The sequence below is a fragment of the Mytilus galloprovincialis genome, chromosome 9 (assembly GCF_965363235.1).
Source record: "Mytilus galloprovincialis chromosome 9, xbMytGall1.hap1.1, whole genome shotgun sequence".
Taxonomy (NCBI): domain Eukaryota; kingdom Metazoa; phylum Mollusca; class Bivalvia; order Mytilida; family Mytilidae; genus Mytilus; species Mytilus galloprovincialis.
Genome location: NC_134846.1, coordinates 23,751,086 through 23,772,967, shown reverse-complemented (window position 1 = coordinate 23,772,967; position 21,882 = coordinate 23,751,086). Strand labels below are relative to the sequence as shown.

The 21,882-nt window shown below is 31.7% G+C and overlaps 1 protein-coding gene across 4 annotated transcripts; it reads right to left on the bottom strand.

Annotated features, from left to right (window-relative positions):
* Positions 1-770: 770 nt before the first annotated feature.
* LOC143044669 (uncharacterized) lies at positions 771-21,324 on the bottom strand. 4 transcript variants are annotated; one of them, XM_076216728.1, is made up of 11 exons: positions 21,245-21,324; positions 15,916-16,200; positions 15,251-15,523; positions 13,203-13,247; positions 12,849-12,924; positions 10,202-11,900; positions 5,023-5,310; positions 4,267-4,566; positions 3,345-3,389; positions 2,184-2,259; positions 771-1,467 (listed from the first exon to the last, which is right to left on the bottom strand). In XM_076216728.1, exons 6-11 carry the CDS (start codon positions 10,269-10,271, stop codon positions 939-941), a joined length of 1,308 nt encoding a protein of 435 aa, XP_076072843.1. In that variant the 5' UTR covers positions 10,272-11,900; positions 12,849-12,924; positions 13,203-13,247; positions 15,251-15,523; positions 15,916-16,200; positions 21,245-21,324; the 3' UTR covers positions 771-938. The 4 variants fall into 4 exon arrangements, with proteins under 4 accessions (XP_076072843.1, XP_076072845.1, XP_076072844.1 ...); XM_076216730.1 differs by having other exon boundaries at positions 21,245-21,318; XM_076216729.1 differs by lacking the exon at positions 3,345-3,389.
* Between the last annotated feature and the right edge of the window lie 558 nt (positions 21,325-21,882).

The window sequence follows — 21,882 nt, the reverse complement described above, 5'->3', positions numbered from 1 at the left end:
ACAACTGGAATGGCAACTCATGCAGGTGTGGCTCCTGCAGATCTTAATACCTTTATTTTATTGTGTTAAATGTTTGTTCCATGTAGCTTATAGAAATTAGTTTGCTTTATTTATTTCATTCTGCTTTGCATGTGCTTATGTTTCAGTTTTTAGTGCTTTGCTTGCATGTGCTATGCTTTTTATTTATGAACTTTTTACTTGCAATATAGCTATCATAATTTGTATGTCTCATATGTGTGTTTTATGTATCTTAATATGTGTGTTGTTATTGTTATTAATGTCGGCAAAAAGCTCTACAGAGCTTATGTTTGTATTTAATGTAACCCGACTTGAAATAAAATTTCTTATCTTATATATCTTATACACAAGTTTCTAATTTCAATAGCTGCATATGTATTTTATTTGAAGTCGACGATCATAAAACGACTTTTATGTTTGTTTTTTATGTATGTCACTAGGTACTTATAGTACCAATCTACAAGACGAAACAAATATTTGAACATTTTAAGTGGTCATTTTAACATTTTGTACTACACTGTATGATAATGGAAACTGTTGCCTTATTTCTATTAGTTTGTTTGCATTCTCTTTGGGTTAAATGAATTTTTTCTTCTCATTTTGGTTCACACACCAAGCAACCCACTGTTTTATGTTAAATTCGTCGACAAAACATCTACATCTAACTACCAACATGATAAAGTCAGACAACCATTTCTAAGCATGGCCAGATAACATGCACTGTTAGTGCTGATGTTTATGTAAGTTGAAAATTAAGATTAAATAAGTATTTTATAAGTAGTATTATATAACTGACATAGAAATCTATCACGCAGTAATTAATAATATCACGCCTTTTTGTTAGTAAAACTACTATAACGGACAGTTAGTTTTTTTGCTAAATTAAGGTTCCATTGATGTAACGGAGTCATGTGTTTGTATCACGTGTTTGTATCACTACGACAGTGGTCATATGTTTGATTGGTGATGTTTTCTTGACTGTTGGTAAAAGTTTTATCATACATAGAATCAGCATTTCTATTGTATAAGCCTTGATGTTGATCGGGAAGATCCGCATGTCTTGAAATATCATATGAGTACTCGTCATCATCAGTAACATGTGAAGCTGTGTCGGAATCCTCTTTTGCTATAGGTATCTCATAGTGATTGACAGTATCATATTCCATCAAAGCAGTCGGAGAAGTATTACAGTTATTCACATAGGAATATGGATCCGGAGATAGCTCTGTATTTTTATCCGCTGTTCCGAAAACTGAATGACCAGGAGTACTACCATTGTGCTTCTGTGGAGTATCTTGTCGATGTGATACACATGGAATGACAGCATCGGGATTCTCGTATGTTTTATTTGTCACAGTTTTGCAATTCAACTTGTCGTATGGCGTTCGAGGATGTGAAGCGTCTGCATCCGTATAGAGTGACCGACTTAGGATATTGTCACGGGCTTTTCTGAAATAACCATAATTACTAATTACTTTACCACTTACAATCATTATGATAAAATTCATATTTGATTTTATATTTGTGACAGATTTAATGCTCGAAATGGTTAATAACAAAAGTATTTGTGAGTCACGTCGACAATCTTCGAAAATCAATATGACAATTTGACCTTCGTATCCCGAGCAGTGTCATTTAAAAATGATAAGCCACGGCAGTAATGTTTTTACTCGAAGAAAGGGAGGGTTCGGCGCGTCCAAACATGTTTAACATGACACATTCTGTATATGCCTGTTCCAAATCGATCCTCGCGTAGTTCAGTAGTTGTCGGTCATTCCTGTATATCATATTTGCTTCTGGGTTTTTGTTTTGTATATAGATCATTCTCTTGTTTAAATCATTAGGCATATGGGACCTTGATTATCTTGCGATGTGGTAGGCTATTGTCAACGGTTGAAGGCATGGTGACCTATTGAAGATAACATCAATTCATGTGGTATATGGTGGAGACTTTTCTCATTGGCAATATCGTACCATATCTTTCAAGAAACATATCTTATCGTAGTCTATTTAAATTGAAATTGAAGACATGTAGAAAGTTGTCAAATTGAGTAAGCAGGTGTATGTGACATGATGCGTTTTGTTGAAATCTCAAATCTCAATGAAATATGCCACTCAAGTCATTTTATTTATACACTCAAAATAACTGGAAAATATATAATTACCTTTTGGCAAACCAGAACATTACTACGACAGCACCAAGAATTACGACAACTCCTGTCGTGACTCCAACAGAAACGCCTTTTTGGAATAAAAAATGCATTTGTAATGTTAATGATTTAAATGATTGCCATCTTCTTTATTATGATCCTCAAATTAAGACATGCATGTTTAGCACGATAGAATTGAGAACGAAAACGGGGAATGTGTTAAAGACAATCCAACCACATAGAGCAGAAAGCTACCCAAGGCCACCAATGAGTCTTCAATACAGCAAGAAAATCACACACCAGGAGGGGAGTTTTAGCTGGCCACTTGATTAAAACGTTTACTAGATCAGCAAAAATAAACGTTATACAAAGACGGAAACATATAAATGAACAAGGTAAATTAAAAGAAAAACACATACAAGACTAGCAAAGGCAAGAGTCTCCTGCATTGGGACACGCGCACAAATGCGGTGGATTTAAACATGTTTTGTTAGATCTCATCCCAACCCTACACCCAATGTAGAAGTCACAAACACACAGCAAGAACGCTTAGTTCAGAAATAGCTCTGGTCCGAAGTTTAAAAAGGTAAGATGAGAAACTAAGCAAAATTACAATGATACATAGACAAACACATGACTACTAGCAGTTACCGGCTGACTTTCAGATCAAAGTAATACAAACTTCATATACCAACTTAGTTCAAGACCCAATCGTCAAGTCTTTACCTGAACGTATAGTACTAGTGTAGCTTACTCTTTCTCCAGAAAGAGATCTCACTCTAACAGGACATTTTCCGACACTTCACCGATTATTTTTGCTCCTTATCTAAAGTGACGTTGATATCAGTTCTAAAGACATTGACATGAGCAGGGATTGCAACCCACGGCCTATCGCAACATTAGACGTCAACTAACTTTCTTTTACAAATATGCCAAGTTCCAACACATCATAAATGTTATGCGGTAACCTGTCATTTTTCCCATCTTAGTTGTATCATTGGCTTTCAAACAGCGATTTCCATACTCCTAAAGAAGAGGAAGAACTACAGCAGAAAAATAATCAGTAATTAGTTATTTTAGATTAGTTAGGTTTGGAATTTTTAACTTAAATAGAAAAAGAGGATTGAATACTAAAGGACTCGTTTGACTGGATAATTAAAAAAACAATTACAGTACCTGCAACATTATATTCACTTTCCATTGAATTGGCATTTCGACTCTCTGTAAATACAGTAACTGAATAATTAGTACATGTGACTTAACTGAATTTTATACACTTAACATAAATACATATTATATCAAAAAATGATATGGTAATTTTTTATACTTGCTATAAAGGTGTCAAGAACTCCACATAATTCATAACGAACGAAATAAGCGGAAAATTTATTGAGCTTACATGTGATTCGCTCCCTTATTGGTACATTTTTTTCTTTTCCTGTTCTCTATACTAAGAATAATTCTATGATACACACATTTTTTGGAGAATATATGGTATTAACAAATTAAACTGCAGCTTTTTCGGTTGTATTCATTTTAAATTTAAATTTAAGAATTAAAATCCAAACTACATTATTGTTTAACTTGCAAAGTAAATTCTAATAAATCACAGTGTATGGCTTAACATCATAAAACACATCATAATTGTTTTCATTTATTGTTTTGAACATGAAAAATCAGGCTGTTATTTTTTCGTTTGAATTAATTTACATTTGTCATTTCTGGGCCTTTTAAGTTTTGCTCATTGTTGGAGGTCGTACAGTGACCAATAGTTGATAATTTCTACGCTATTTGTTTTTGTGTAAAGAGTTGTTTAAACGCGATCTTCCATGTATAGTCTATTCAATATTTTTAACCCAGTTCAACTCATAGATAAAAATTTCTACAGATAATCGCAACTCAATCGTAAAAACTCGATATTTGCCCACAAAATGCGATACTCGTACGACTTAGTGTTGATTTCACTGTAAATTATGTTAAATCAATTAATTGTCAATGAACTGATATACAATGTACTGTATATGCAAGATGCACATTTGTGGAAGAAGCCGTTATGGTAAATTTTAATTGTGCAGTCCTTAGTGAGATTTATAGTTACCTTTGCAAGTAAACACAATTTTAAAACGCTTCGGTATCTTTATACATTCATCTAAAGTGGATAAAGAAGTGTTCCAAACGGATTCGCATCTTCGTTTTTTATTACAGGATATTTTAACACTTTCTTTTATTCGCCTTCTGCAAGTATTATACAGGTCTGGTGTTGAACAAACAAATGTCTCGTGTGTAAGATTAACAGCTAGAACTAAAACTTGTCTAGTCCGAAGATTACATAATACAGAGGACATATCAGATGGGCACACAGTCTGATCAGGTCTGGAAACATTTACACGGTTTTCAACTGGAAAAAAAACGTTGTTTTATTGGATTGCCAAAATCATACAAGTGATGGGTTAACCAGATTTAAACTACAACTTTCTACGTCATAAAATGTCTAGAATATGTCGGGAATATGACAGTTATTATTCATTCGTTCGATGTGTTCAATTGATTTCGTAACACAAAAGCATTATGCAGATTTGTAGGATATTGTCCAATTTGAAGCATAATAATTCTGTTACTTTTTTTGGGGGCGGGGGGGGGGGGGGGGTCATTTTAGTCTTTGAAGTATTTGTGAATGAAAAGTGTGGCTTCTTTTTGGGAGTAAAGACCAGCATTTCTACTTTACCATACTTATTCAGCAACCTCTATTTGTTATATTAATTAGTTGCGGTCTAATTTTGGTATCGTCTCTGTGTGATTGTTTTTATAACATTAAGTTGGACTGTCCAATGTTATGTTAAATTGTATAACTTACGAACACAGTTGTATTTAACATGTAACTTCCGAGTTCTTTCCAAATCAGCATATTTTGACGTGTTTATCATTTTGTCTGTTAATTGACACGAGTTTTGACCAATACAAGATAATGTAGGTTCCTGGTTCAATGAATTGGTTTCTTCTGTTGTTTCTTTAGGTAGGATACAGCTATCTTCGTCTACATCAGAAAAGGCAGTTATATTGATATCTTCTACTAGTGTATCCCCAGGGCATTGTAGTTTTACCGTTGAATTTTCGCATAACAGTCTTTCATATATTACGTTTTCTGTAAAGACACAAAAGCATAATCATATTTTTAGATTGATTGATTGTTGGTTGCTTAACGTCCAGTGGAAAATATTTCAATTTTTTAGAAGGTACTGTTAATTATATTAAATTTCATGTGCAATACAAAGGGCAATTGAAAACTAAAACCATCGTGAAAGAATTCATAAAAATGCCAGCTGTGGTACTTCAGATACGCGTTTCATTTACATGAGTCTCATCAGTGACGCTAGAATCAAAATACTAGAAGCTTAAAGGCCAAGTCAAATAGGAAGTTGAAGGTATAAAAACCGAAACCCCAATACTGAGCAAGAACAAAATGTGGCGGAAGAAATAAAATCGAAATAATGTATTCCTAAGTGAATATGATTGTTATCGAAGGGAGAATTACTTCTTTTCACATTATTTATTGTTGCTTTTGATGAGGCTATTGTTGTAAGACGTCCACAAGAACTAAGGCACTAATGACAAATAAGTAGATATAGGAAGATGTGGTATAAGTGCCAATGAGACAACTCTCCATCCAAATAACAATTTATAAAAGTAAACCATTACAGGTCTATGTACGGCCTTGAACACGGAGCAATGGCTCACACCGAACAACAAGCTATAATTGGCCCCAAAATTACTAGTGTAAAACCATTCAAACGGGAAAACCAAGTGTTTGCATGCTGATGTTTCTCTGTTCAAGAAAATCTATGTCGATACTTCCAAACTCAAAGTCTCTCACGTTGATTTTCGGTTAACATTGGACTATAACAAAAAAAAATATCAGTGAAAATAAGCATAACCAATTTCCTTATTTAAACATAAGAGGCTAAGCAAAAACCTTGTCTTTATAAATATCACTGGCTTAAAGCAGTCAAATATCTTTAACAGACTGAATATTACGTTTAATTATTACAAAACTTGTCATCAACCATGAAGAAACACCAGAGTTGTACCAGGTCCTTATGGGTTTATGGTTTTGAAAAGTGTCAAAAGTAGTTAAATTTTGTTCCGAAACGGCTTGTTAATAAATCAGATTTAAGAAATTACCAGTGATAAAATTTCTAGAATAAAAAGAAAGATATTAAAGGGCAACAATGTTTATTGCTAGTAAAACTATCCATGCATCTACATTGAAGGGGAAAGAAAGGAGTTGGTAATTGGAAATTAAAATTTAAAAAAAACTTTTGAATAAATATGGATTTTCACAGAGACCTGTTACACAAATACGAAAGTGAGAGGAAAATGAAATTTAAATAGCTATCGGCATTATTCGCTTCCCATTTTGTGAATTGGAATACATATAATTAAATCTGCAATAATTGTTTGTTCGATCAATCTTAGGTTATGACATAAGAGCACACCGGCTAGTCTATAAGATTTTAAAATATTAACATTTAGGCCAGAGTTGTATCGCTTTGTACAACATATCTTAGTTGTTTACATGTATAAATTATGAAAAGTTTCAAACCACACAATTTTTATATTTTCCTGGGCTCATCCGTTCTTAACATAACTTATATTGCCACAAAAAAAAACATTAGAAATTATGAATGTTTCTGCAAACATTAGAGAAACTAAAACCAATTAACACGAAACACACACAACTATTAAACGTCATCAGTTAAAAACAAATATAGACACTCTACAGATAAGAAGATAGGCATCATTTTTACGTATTTTTTTTTTTTACATTTTAACAAAATATTCAAACTTTGTTGAATGAATGAAAGAAAAATCAGTACCTAGCTGTATAGACAGGAGACAGAAAATGGGACAACTCTCCACCATAGTCAAAATGAAGCTTATGTTAGCAACTAACGGCCACAGCTCAACCTTTCACAATGAGCAATCCCAAATGTTGACGGGAGTATAGAAATATGGTCATCCTTTGCATTGGTCAACTTCCAACCGGCTATTGAACACTGGTCGTATTGGTGTGTTCGTTAGGCTGTGCGGTATGTATATTAATATGAAGCTGCATCCGATCAGAATGGGGATAATAAACCCATTGCCACGTGAAGAGAAAATACAACACTAATATTGCATTAACTTTGTGGGGGTTCTTGCTTGGCTTAATTTTTGTTCATAACTAATATACTCTTCTTTTCTGCTGGAATTCCAAATGCTGTCCTTCATCCTGGCTGACCCCCTATTACAGGCCCTTAACTTATTGTATTAGTTTGTAATTTGTTCTCGTCCTGATCAATGCATACAATATTTGCCAGTCTACGTTAAGCAAACAGCATAGCATACCATGAGTCCAAACTGTATGACAACACAATTAACAGAAAACAAACATGACAGATAGCAACGACTGATTTAGGAAATCTTTTCTAGCCTGGGACAAATAACTTGAAAATAACAGAGACAAAGAACCGATTAAGAATATACGAAGAACATTTAAACGGCAAGCAGGTGTGGATAACAGATTTTGTAAACGGGTTGCTATGACCGAACAGATTAGGTCTTGTTAATTGTATATACATGTACATTGTACGACAGGTTATCGAAGTTACTTTTATTCATATCATCATTTTGTAACATACTAGCTAGTAAATTTAGAAAATTAGAAACCTATCGAAATATATATTCTAAGTTGAGCAAGTCATTTGTTAAAATAAAAAAAAACTATGACGCCGATGTTTAAAAAACAATATCTTTATTCAAATTCAAATTCAAATTCAAATATTTATTGTCATATAAACTCTGAACAATAAGTTTGTGACAAATAATATAAACATACACAAAATACATTTAACAAACAAAACCATGAAAACAAAAAAAGCAAAAAAGCAAAACAATCTACAATGATCTATCTATATGATATATAAATATATTTTATAAATAAATCAAGAGTCCCCTGTCCTCAGTTCTAATGCCTGTTTAAAATAGGACCCTAAGCTTTCTACTTCTTTTGAGGTTGATGGACAAAGAAGATATTTAATTTTTCATTTTCTTGCCAGGACATAAAATCTGGCATATGTTTAATTACATTTCCTATAAAGTTATCTCTTAGTTTAGCAATTTTTTTGCAGTATAAAATAAAATGGGCTTCATCCTCCATTGTATTACAGGGTGTGCATAGTTTTTTTTCTCTAGGTATTTTTAAATGTCTTCCTTTTTCTATCATTAAATTATGATCGCTAATGTTACTTCTCTTTTCAAAAGATTTACAGTTTAAGTAGTTTTCCATTTCTAAATTTTGCTTTAAACTTTTATATAAATACAATTTACTTTTTTTATCTATTTTTATCTATTTTTTAAAAAACAATACATTTATGCATATGTTTCAGACCTTATGAGTATTTGGACCATGCGCGTATGGTCATAACCATATGGCTTTTTGCGTAATTACTATACTCATATGGTCCAACCATACCAGTATATACTTCTATGGTTATTAACGGGCCGGACCAAATGAGTATTTTGACCATATAGGTATTTTTTTTTCAAATATGCATTACATAGAGATTAATACATGGCCTTTTCCATATCAGCCGGAGTCGAGGTGCTGCTATGGGTCGAGGGATGATATCCAGGCTGATATGGAAAAGGCCATGTATTTATCGCTTTATCATATACTTCCGACAATAGTTTTATGTAAGGCAAATAAACAAATGCAATGACTAAAACAGTCAAAAACTTTATAAAGAAGTTAAATTATGAATCAAATATAGTATAATTGTCCCAACAACAGCATCACTACCTCCATATACATGTATATGTATGGCAACATTTCCTTAAGAGGCATTTTGAAACATTGAAAATTTGGAAGAGTTTTATGATCATTATTACTCCATGTTTGTTGTACTATTAAATGATTAATAATTGTCAATGTCATTTGCTAGCAAGTACTCAACCCAACAAAAGTTCCCTTTTAAAAATTTGACGTCGTCATAAAAAATGTCTGACGTCACAATGGAAAAGTTAACAACCGATACCGGAAACACAGGAAGTAACTTGCATGAGAGGCACTATTATGGGTTTTGTGCAGGAGATGCACCTGATATGGGTGTAATTCCGCTTATTACACATATGCAAAAGCTATCATATCAATGCTAAGTATATGATAAAAACGTTTCAATAATACAATAAACTTTATCTAAAAAAAAACAACGATGGTGACATGACAATATATTAATTTAAAGTTACGTTAAAATTAAATATTGATACTAAAGTTAATTTTTATCGCTTATTACATTCTTGCATGTAGGCTCATTTATGGTCACATTTACATCCACGCGGTAACATAACTGTTTTCGCATTTGAACGTCATGGTTGTGCACGATCCTTTTCAGTTATACCCTTTGTTTGCAAGTGAACAGATAGCCTTCTTTGCAGCTGCGTGCAGTGATGCCAAGGTTTTGGGTTATTCCAATGTGTCTACGGTGTTTATGGAGCTCTAGATTTTAAATATCGTGATATGACTACAGTACACCATATTCACAATAACAACTTAGATAAGATGTGTTCCTTGCCATTGACTTCTTGTGTAACAATTTATTGCGAAATTTTTGAAAGTTATCTTTTCAAGTTGACATATTGCTATTCATTCGTAATAAAAAATCGGTAATGGACATCGGTATAAAATGTGATTGATTATTTTATTCTGACAGTTAATCTCTTTATTATAATATAATAATAAAATGCCTATATGATAGCGTATTTTTATGAAACGGTCATACCATATGAAGAGTTGAGAAGTATTCAAAGTAAACTATAACAGAGTGTTAATTACCCGGACCATATGAGTATATACCCATATGGTCATGACCATACGCGTATGGTCCAAATTCTCATATGGTCGGGAACACATACATTATGTTCTCAATCTAATTAAATTTAATGTATCTCATGAATGCATTCATTTCAAGCATGCAAGAAAAGTGAAGTATTCCTACCTTCAGAACTATATAAACGGATAAATATTAACATCACAACTAAGAAAAGTATTACTTTACTATCGTCCATGTTTGTTTCCGTAAAGGAAGTTGATTTATAAGTGTTAGGACGGTTAATGGTTCAACTAAGAGTAGTTTATGTAAGTTTAAGATGGCCTTGTCACACTCTTTTTATAGGTATACACAACAAAAAGAATTGCTAAATACTATCTGATGGTTGACTGAACTAAGGACTTATCGATTGATTGTTTGATGGCTTAGGACTACGATTGTATGCAACACGTTTGAAATGAATGTCCTTTGAAAAAAACGAAGCACTACAAAAGAGACATTTCGATCACAGGCTCAAAATCTAAAATTGTCTAATCCTTTTCAAACTTGATGTTCAAATAGTACTTGAACACACCCGCGACAATGCGGATCCGTAACTTAAAATCTTTTTTCTTTAAACCCGTTCTGTGACATAATTGCTCTTCTTCATTCAACAGCACAACCGTCTGGAGAAAAAGCTCACTCACGTTTCACTACAATAAACTAACTTCGATTTTTTTAAATAATCAACCAAATTATATATTTATAGTGGTATTGAGATGGACGAAAATAAACTTTGTTATATCTTCGGCTTTCAAATGTTTGGCTTTGAGCGTTCCTGATGAAGGTAAATCCAGAAAAGCGCTTCGGACGCAAGAAATTATTAAAAGTGTTGTTTTCAATGTTTTTTAAACTCATAGATCGAAAATAAACTAACAACGCCATGGCTAAAAAAAAAAAGACAAGCAGACAAATAATAATACACAAGACACAACATAGAAAACTGAAGACTAAGCAACAAGATCCCCACAAAACTGGGAGTGATCTCGGGTGATCCGGATGGGTAAGCATGCACGTGTTGACAATGATAGCTTTGATTTCAACAAGGATACTACATCTTATCAAAGAGGGGTGAAAGATACCAAAGGGACAGTCAAACTCATCGATCAAAAATAAAGTGACAACACCAAGGCTAAACAAAGAAAAAGACAAACAGACAAACAATAGTACACAAGACACAACATAGAAAACTAAAGACTATGAAACACGAAACCCACCAAAAACTGATTATTACTATATTATGTTAGTGTTCTTATTTTTAAATATTATATCTCTCTCTAGTAAAGAACTTGTAGTATGGTAACAACATTTTGCACAAAAGATATCTATGAAAATAAATAAAATTGCAACATATTACAATCAGTCGTTTTCGTGTATGGGATATAATGATAATTATTGAAAAATGCATTTGCAATGTAACTATGAATTGTATCAGTTGTTTGCTATATCGTAATTGTCCTCTGTTGTCGGACCAAAGGCATGGTCATAAGTCTGATCGCTAACATTATTCTGTCTACTATGAGAAGCACTGTCATAAACAGTGTCTACAGCTCTACTATATATGCCCTGCTGAGGTTCAGAGCAGTTATTTCCCTTTGAAACGTCATACTGGTTTTCATGAAATACATAATTGTCTTTTTCAGACTCGTTCATAGGTTTTGCCATTTCGTAGTTATTTTGTTTAGAATTAACATTGCTTAATTCAAGGTTTGAGAGAATCTCAGAATTGCAGTTAGCAGAAAGTGCTATATTTTGATTTCCAATGTTATCAGACATGTCGGTGTTTTCGTTATGATGAGCCATATATTGTTTGTCATCTGTTTTTTTTCTGTAATAAAAAAAATGTATGAATTATGAACTAATCTTTCGACTTACTTGATTTTAACGCATTTGGTAAATATTTTCTACACTACATGCTCGTTCGCGTCCATACTAATTAGTTTGATATCTTTAATGAAATTGTGCGTTCTTGTTCTATTTTATATCGAACTTTGAAATGTCAACACTAAAATCTGCAACCCCTAGTCTAACTTTCTTACCATCATCTCTGTGTATCCACATTTTCGAGAAAAACACTTATATTAATTCCAAATTGCTTTATTTGTTCTTGTTCTAAATATGGTTGAATAATTTGTCAATTGACGTTACGAAACCATAAATCAATCATAGGTTACTACTACAAGCTAGTTCCATGATACATTGTTCAAACAGTAGGTTTTAAAATGAGTTCGTCTGAACTGTAACTTAACCCGTTGTGTTCAAGTCTCGGTGGTCACAATTTGAACTAATTTGGATTTCGATGATGGTTGATACATGTACATTCATAGCAGGAGATACTCGCCGTGTTTGTGTACCTGGTCTTGCTATTTCTGAACCACATCATGGGTTTTTACATGGCCGTTTGTATAGGGATTATTTGATTATCAGACCAAATATTTCATGATTATTTGATAATCTAGGACTGTACTTCTTATTATTTAATTATCTAGTTGAAAACATTAACAAATGAATGTGTGATTATATTTGCCAAACAATTGTGATTGTGTGATCTTTGTACACCCACTTATGCGGCCTCATTTCTGTGGTACATTCGATTCACCTAGTTTATCACATTTTGGCTTTAATTTGTCTCTTCAATTTGTGAGATACATGTATATAGATTTGTATACTTCTGTAACCTTAATGAAGTAAATCTGGAGGTTGTCAATACTTGAAATAATTAATCTCTATTTTTCTCTTCTCTCAATGGTAACGCTTGAGTATATAAAGCATTTACCTTCTAACAAACCATATAAACACTACGACGCCTCCAACAATAATAATTAGTCCAACTGCGACACCGACAGCAACACCTACATAACAGAAAATACATGTATGATATTCTAAACAAATCCCAGTATTATCTTATGTTAATGGATAGTATTTGTCAGGTTGCTTCAAATCAAGTAGACAAGACATAGATCTAAGTATAATAATCTAATATACGATGAAGTTTCAATTGAAATCAACTCTATACAATAACAGTTTAACACTATTCCATTTTATTTCTACTTGCATCAGATATGATTGTACTGTTGATAATGCTGTTTCGTTTGAAATAAACTTAAAAGAAACAGTTGCTTATACATACCTTCTACATAATTCTTCGCCTGCAGTGGTAGTACATTGGAATTTGCTAAACAAATAAATTAACAGGCCAAAAATTATAAATAGATATTTACATGTATTTCCTTTTTTTTTTTAATTCAAAACAGGTCTTCTTTTTTTTTTTTTTTTATCTTTAAAGGAAATATTTATTAAAATGTGTATTTGTGTGTGAAAAGACCAAGAGTGGTCAAGTAGTTTAGGCTTATAAATTGGAGTATAATTTTAATTAATTCTTTCGAAATACATAGATGTCTATTTACTGCTTATAAATAAAGTATTATATTTTCAGCAATGAATACTAGATTTAACAACGGGTAAGACAATGTATTAGTAAAAGAGGGACGAAAGATACCAGAGGGACAGTCAAACTCATAAATCGGAAATAAACTGACAACGCCATGGCTAAAAATGAGAAGACAAACAAACAAACGATAGTACACATGACACAACATAGAAAACTAAAGAATAAGCAACACGAACCTCACCAATACTAGGGGAGATCTCAGGTGCTCCGGAAGGGTAAGCAGATCCTGCTCCACATGTGGCACCCATCGTGTTGCGTAAGTCATAAACAATCCGGTATATAGTCTAATTCGGTAGGTCACATTCATGAAAGGGAAGGGGATTGTTGTTACGACGTAAGGAACATATCCGATATCATTTGTGCAACGGTTATTCCATAACGGTCAACCAACTCGTGATGGCGTCCGTAAGATTTACGAAGGGATGATTTCAACTTACTATTTGGAACTCTTGGTCTAATAGCTTCCTTGTGAGCAACAATCCTCTATCAAGAATATCATGATAGGAAATGCTAGCACGGGAATATCGTATCAATTGGGAGATATACCCCGTATGCAGGTGCTGCTGGAATGTTGCTACTTAGATATGGAAAGTTCACAATTGGAAAGCTGAAATCATCTCTTTTGTCGTAAAGTTTTGTTTTCAACCGACCCTTATTTTCAATTTCTAGATGTAAGTCAAGATATGAGGCCGACTTAACTGTATCTGTAGTGTCCTTTATCTCTTATTCGATGGGATAGATGCGTTCAACATAGTCACCAAATTTTGAATTATTTTGTGAAAGAACATCATCTATATAGCGGAAAGTAGAGTTAACGGATATTGCTAACTTCTTATCTTTCTAACTAAGAAGTTCCTGTATGAAGTCAGCTTCATAATAATAAAGAAACCAGTCGGCAAGAAGAGGGGCACAAAAGTAAGTGATACAAACAATAATTATCATGTTCTCAATAAGAAGATTCAGCTAAAAAGAGTTCTATATAAACTCATCATAGATACCAGGACTAAATTTAGTATATACGCCAGACGCGTTTCGTCTACAAAAGACTCATCAGTGACGCTCGAATTCAAAAAAGTTAAAAAGGCCAAATAAAGTACGAAGTTGAAGAGCATTAGACCAAAATTCCTAAAAGTGTTGCCAAATACAGCTAAGGTAATCTATGCCTGAGAGCATGTTCTATGAGAGCAAAACATGTTTAAGTAAATATATCATCATCTTAATTAAAGTAATTGCTGAAGTTACGTAGTAATGTTCATGTTCTGTTTTGGTTGTGTTTCCTAAACATTTAAGTATGGCGTAAACAAGGAAGGTTAAGCCAGAGACACTTGTCTTTCGAAGTATCTCATTTTGAATAAAGTACGGAAACTATGTAATTCTTAATCATTGTTTAGTAACTATTAGTTCTTTTTTAACTACTGGCAAAATTGTATTGTGATTATATCCTAAACTGTATCACATTCTGTTTATTTAAAAAAAAAAAAACACTTGCTAATAAAGGTTCTTGATATGCAATATTAAAAATGAAAGAAATATAGAAAAATATTGTGAAAAGGTTTAGTGCAATTTTTGTTAATTGATTGACAAAAAGGACCTAAAAAGGGACAGGGAAAGCTCACACATGCATTAAATTCCCTTTTATTTGTTTCTGTAATGGCAAAAGAGAAAGTATTTGATAGCAATAATAGAAGTTATGTAATATACAAAATACTAACATAATACAGACTTACCTTTACAGCTGAATGAGATATTAACAAACTTAGGTTCGTTCCAAGTAGGTTGTTCACACAATTGTTTTCCATTGCAGGATTCATTTACCTTCTTTTGAATACATTTTGTTAAACTGTCATTATAGTTTTGTTTGTTGCAAAACGATAAATAGTGTTCTACTTTTATTGACTGAATTTCTATTTTTCTTTTCTTTTCAGTACAATTTACTGCATTCATATTGAAAGGAGATAATGCTAGTGTGGGCTTCCTATAGTGGTCATGAGCACTTATATCTGTAAAAAAAATGTAACTTTCAAGATTATAAATCAGATGGAATGTGCATATCAAATATGTTTTCTTCTATTGATGACTTAATTCATTAAGATAACTTGATCATTGTTATATATATGTTTTGAATACAATTTGTTTATTTTTACATTAAAAAACATAGAAAGACAAATACATTCTTTTTTTAAAGTTTATATCTTTACAACTATTTACATTTGAATTTTAACTTGACATAGGATTTACTCTTACTCCTTTTTTGTTTTTGACGACTAAGCTCTTTGTGCTGTTGAGGCATAATAAACAGACATCACTAGACCAAAAATAGTCTTTTTTGTTGTTGTATATTCGCCTGTGAAATATTCAAGCATAGGTAACAAACCTATAAAATTTTACTTACGGACACAGTCAAATGTTACAAATAGTTGCCATTTTAACGTTGTGTCCAAAGCTGAATGCGAAACATTAAACATTTCATCCTCTAATACACATGAGTTGTTACCAATACAAAATTGGTAAGAAATTGAGTTCAGAGTTATCACATTTTCTTTTTGAATGTTATCTGTGGTACTGCAGGCATCTTGTACGCCATGAAATGTAATGTTAATATCGTCTATTGAGTTTCCAACAGAGCAGTTGAGTTTTGTTTGACGATTTTCACATACCAAGTGTTCAAAGTATAACCCTTTAAATGAAACAAGATATGTATTTGAATTGTTTGCCTTTTTATCTCGACAAGAAAAGCAAGATGGTTATTATGGTAGACTAAAACGTATGACACAGTTATTATTAAGGTTCATAGAAGTAAATAAATTTAAATGCTTCATTTTTCAATTTTATGTTAGTTATACTAATTATGAAGATGATCTGAATATTTGAAATTCATGAAATTGGAACATTTTAATACAATATGATAATGACGTCCATTAAACACAACTTTAACTAATCTGCATATTAGTTATATGTTTATCTATGAAGATCTATGCAATTTTGGTAAATTTTATTTATGTTTATAAGATGACCAAAAAAAAAAGAAAAGAAATGATAAAAATTATATTAACGTTGGTTTTGTTAAAAAAAAATGAATTAATCTTCATGATATCTTTAACAAATGATGTCTACATATACTGACTTAATTTAAGGAAATGTATCCAAACAATAAACAATTAACTGTTACAATTGTGCTTTGCTACATGGACATCTAAATGAAAGCATTCCGTACATGATACTTGATTTCAATCCCAATTAACAATGAATGTTGTAGTTTATACACTACAAACCATTAAAGTCTGAAATGGCCTATATCTGTACTCGACTGTACAGATTTTTACTCGACCAGTCTGAATTGGTCTGACTGTTACTTGACATTACTCGACCCCAGTCTGAACCTTACTCGACTGTACTGAATCGTACTTGACCCTTATCTTTGTCGTTGAAAATAGTCTGAACTATTACTCGACCAGTCTGAAACAGTCTTAACTCATTCTTAACATGTACTCGACCTATTTTTCTAGTCTAAACCATACTTAACCAAAGGTCTGAACAATACTCGACCAGTCTGAACCATACTAGACCAAAAAAAACTTAACTTTTTTAGCTGTTAAAATAAATTTCTTTTTAACTGACATATATAACAACAGCCAACAAAATTTATAAAAGATTTTAATCTTATAAAAGAAATATATCTCTGATTATATTAAGGATAAAAAATATATATTATATATAACTTATATCAAAAAGGGACAAAACTAAATAAATAAATGAAATTGTTTTTCTGATTAGTGGTGAAATATAAAGTATAACCTCTGCTTGGGGGCAAACTCATAAATAAGATCACACCTGTTCAGAGGTATTAAATTCTAAATAACATTGATTCAAAATTGCAACATCCTGTTTAAATTAAATAACAAGGCCTTTCGAATATACATGTATGTACTAGATAAGTAATACACGAATTTAAGAAAATAGGGCTTTCTTTTTACCTGTAAAACACACATGTACTGAGACAATTAGAACATATTAAAGTGCTTTATGTATGCCATGTTTTAAAATTTGACAAAAAAATGCTTAAATTAATTGAAAATTTTTTTTACTGTTACTTTGGAAAACATTTCCTTTTTTAAAAAGGTTATCAAGGATTGCTATGGAAATTCTATTATAATGATTATATTAAATTTCTGGTTTAATAAAACAAAACAATTAAGCTCTCATTTTTTTAAATTTATTAAGTTGTTTTATATACTATTTTATATATATCTTAATAAAAAACAGTGCATTATTACCTGAACTCAACCGACACCATAAATCTATACTAGGCTTAAGTTAATGGTGAAAGTAGTTCAGTTACCATAAAATACTTTCGAAATATTAATTAAATTTTGAATAATATTGAAAATATTAGTCACAATTCATTTTGTTAGATTATTTGATTAGCTTGTTTTATTTATATTTTAAAAGTTGATGTATATTATTATATAAGTGCTGATTAATATTGAGGTCAAGTTATATTATGATTGATTATTGTGAAATTTTAATTTCAATACTGTATTGAATACATTTTTAATTTCAAGTTGTTGTTCAAATATCATTTTTATTAAAAACAATTCCTAAATTGATAAAAGTTGATAGATACAAAGAATAGGTCTAGTTTGGTTACGACTTGGTCGAGTATGGTTCAGACTAGGTCGAGTATGGTTCAGACTATGTCGAGTACGGTTCAGACTAGGTCGAGTATGGTTCAGACTAGGTCGAGTACGGTTCAGACTCGTATAAAACGGTTAAGTACTGGTCAAGTACACATTTAGACTGTTAAGTATGGTTCAGACTTCAGTCGAGTATTATCAAGTAAATCTCAGACGAATTCAGACTGGTCGAGTAAAATTCAGTACAGTCGAGTACAGATATAGGCCATTTCAGACTTTTAATGGTTTGTAGTGATACCTACATTCGAATGTGTTGTTGTAACCAAACATGCCTATTACCCGACGAGACCATTTGAAAGGACCCATGTTCGTCTTAAAAGCCTAGTATACATGTTAAAACATAGATTGCCTGAACCGTATATCGGACAACGTCTTTTTTTTAAATTTATTTTAACTTCGTAATGACTTTGACATACTACATGTAACTGTTTTGATTCGAGTGTAAGCAAAATGCACATCTGGCATACCAAATTATTAACCTGATATTTCTATGAGTTTTCATATAACACTTTTCAAGCATTCCAAATAAAACACACCCTGGATTTTTTGTTAATACACACCGCTTAATATAAATTTTCATGATTTTTTCATTGACAGGAGAAGTGTTTAGATTACTCTGAATCATACAATTTGCATGTTTACACTGACCGGTTATGAACAATTAATATTTCCAATCTATTAAACTTAAGATAGCTGCATCATTTATTTTTTCTAACACAATTAAAGGTTTTCCTTCAAGAATATGTCTGTCATATTTTTAAATATTCCTTACATTTGCAAATTTATCTAATCAGAAAAGTAAAGGACCAAAGTAAACAAATGGCAGGTGTTACAATGCATTTTTTTGCTCTATCTGTTTAGACAAAGTAGGAGATTGACAATAAGACAACTATCCACCAATGTGTATGTGATGTGGATGTAAGCTATTATAAGCAAAGCGTTAGGCTTTAAATAACAAGTTTACGGACAATTTCTCTGACAAACAGGAAATCTTTTTTTTAGAGAGATTACGTCTTTATAAAATCCATCGGTAGTTTTCGTTTGGGGCCTAATCATCGACGAAGTTGGAGGGTAAAAAAATTATGACTATGACAAATCAGACAAAGTTTATGCGGTCATATAGAAGAGACAGCACGAACCACAAAACCGAGTTCCGATAGCGTCTGTTAAACTGTCAAAAAGAGAGTGTCTCTTCACAACCATACTTTATGATTCAGAAGCTTTCTTGAATGATTTAAAATTGGTATTCAATATTATATAAATGCATATAATTCTCATATGAAAACCATATTAGAGTAAATCTTAAACAATTGACTGAGAATTTATGTAAGTTAAAAACAATTCATTTCCATTTATTAATAGCAGGTTTCACGTGTGCAAATGCTTTAGAAAGTAGCCGAATTCAGTGTTGAGAGCAGGGCGAATTTAAATAATCCGCCAAGACGCTATCAATCCATTAGCAAAATTATATAACAGAGAACCGTCATGATGACTAAAGCAGATTAACTTAAAAACGGTCATTTAGACTCCAATTTCAACATATTATGTTTTGATCTGATCGATGTTTGAACTTATGATCTGCAGAAAATATTATGTTACATTTTAGCTTGAGACTACGTAATATGTAGTTGTTAATTGTGTCGTTAGATTATTATTACTTTGTGTCTTGTATATTTGTATTGACTTATTTCTATAAGATGATCTCGGTGAGAAATCTAATGAATGAGAACAAAAGGAAATTCCCTCTACTTACGACTGGGTCGAGAAATTCAATATTAAAACTATGCCGGTGACGATACTAATCAAACGTTATTTCTAAAAACAATTTTACATTTTAAAGGAACTATTCATTTAACTGTGTTATTAGAAATATACATGCAAAAACTTGAACTTTTATGAACAGTATTTATCGAGATAGTTGGATTAGAAGCATGTGAAACTGAAATCTGAAATCTGAAAAACGTGTTTCTTTACTATATATTGTCAAAATGATATCGATGTAATACAAACTCTAAAGATATTCCATGTCATCAATTCTGTTTCACAAGTCTGTGGCATGTTATAATTTCCAAAACATACATGTTTGTCACATCTACGTTTTCGACAACAACAGATGTTCTTGTCATCTGAACGTTTGAAAAAGAAATGTTGTCTTTTCGTGAATAAAACAATTCTGTGTGTGCAGGGTAGAACATATATTAATTTAATTTCTATTTCACTTATTTCTATTTTTATAATTTACTCGAACGTTTTCCCGTGAATTTATAATTGATAGCTTCCTTGATTAAAAAGATCTAGTTTTAAGTGTGTACAGGGTAGTTATATTGTAACACTAGGTTTCCCACTGATGTAAAATGAGATTAAAATGTAAAATGGTTAAGTCAAGTATTTTAAACTTAGAATTGTAATCAACCCACCCCTCACCTAAAAAAATATAACTTAAATTAATTAATCTCATGAGTCGCAAATGTTTTCTTAAGAAACATCAAAACAGCCATTTAATACTTTGAAACGCTATCCTCCGTTGTGTCAGAATTGATAATTTGAATATTATTGAATTAGTGGACACTTGATTTCAATAAGAATCGTTTATTTAAAAGATCAATATGTCCCAGTCTTGTAATATTTTTTTTAAAGGTAGTTAGTTTACTAGACCGTATAATTTTATCTATGCTGTCTCAAAATTGACAAAAAAAGAAATGTCTTCACTATTAAAACAAGGAAATGATAAGCTGCATTACTGAACCAATAACTAAGGTAACTTTGGTGATCTTTGAATGTTTTAACAGATAATTGTGAAAATGTCTTTCCCTACACAAAAGATTGGATTCTATGACAACAACTCGTATTTAAATTTTAAAGGCTCTTTATTACTCATTTGCATAGTATATTACACAATTGATATGTACGGAGAAGTAAAACAATATTGTGTGAGCATGATGTTAGTGATTTATATATTGAATACCACTCCGTTGCCACGAAGATTTTTAACAGATGAATTACAGATAAGAAAAAATAAGTCCTTACCGTGTGATTTTTCTGCAAATGATAATAATGCAAGAGACAGTCTTAAAATGTTAAATGTAATATCCTCCATTTCAACGGCGTATATTGAACTATTTCCTTTACAAGGAAGTAAATGGTTAATTATTTATGACATATATTATAATTATATCAGTAGTAAACTTAAGGATGTACTTAGGTGAGGTTAGGTGAAAATTAATAATTCAAGAATTTGAAATTAATACTTTGGGCTGATAGAGCATTCTTTAAGGATAAAAATAAGCTAAAAATATTGATAGGTCATGGAACTCCTTTTCCAGATATTTGAGATTAAAATAAGGCGAGAAAAGGCTGACTCCGACTTTTACCTTATATTTGCATTGGTATTATTTCAGTCTCAAAACAAAAGAAAAAAAATCCTGAATCGTCTTAAATTTTGGTAAATGACCTTTCATGAGCTATTATGTCTTATATGAAAAAATAAATGGATGTTATGGGGCAAAATATTTTACCTTGTATTGTATGGAAAAACGTCAAGGAGTCCGAACTTTTGACATGAATTCCAAAACCTCACCTAAGTACATCCTAAACACAATCATAAATAAATATCAATTTCCCTTTCTTACTCCATCTTGGTAACTTTAGTAGCTAGAATACAGAGA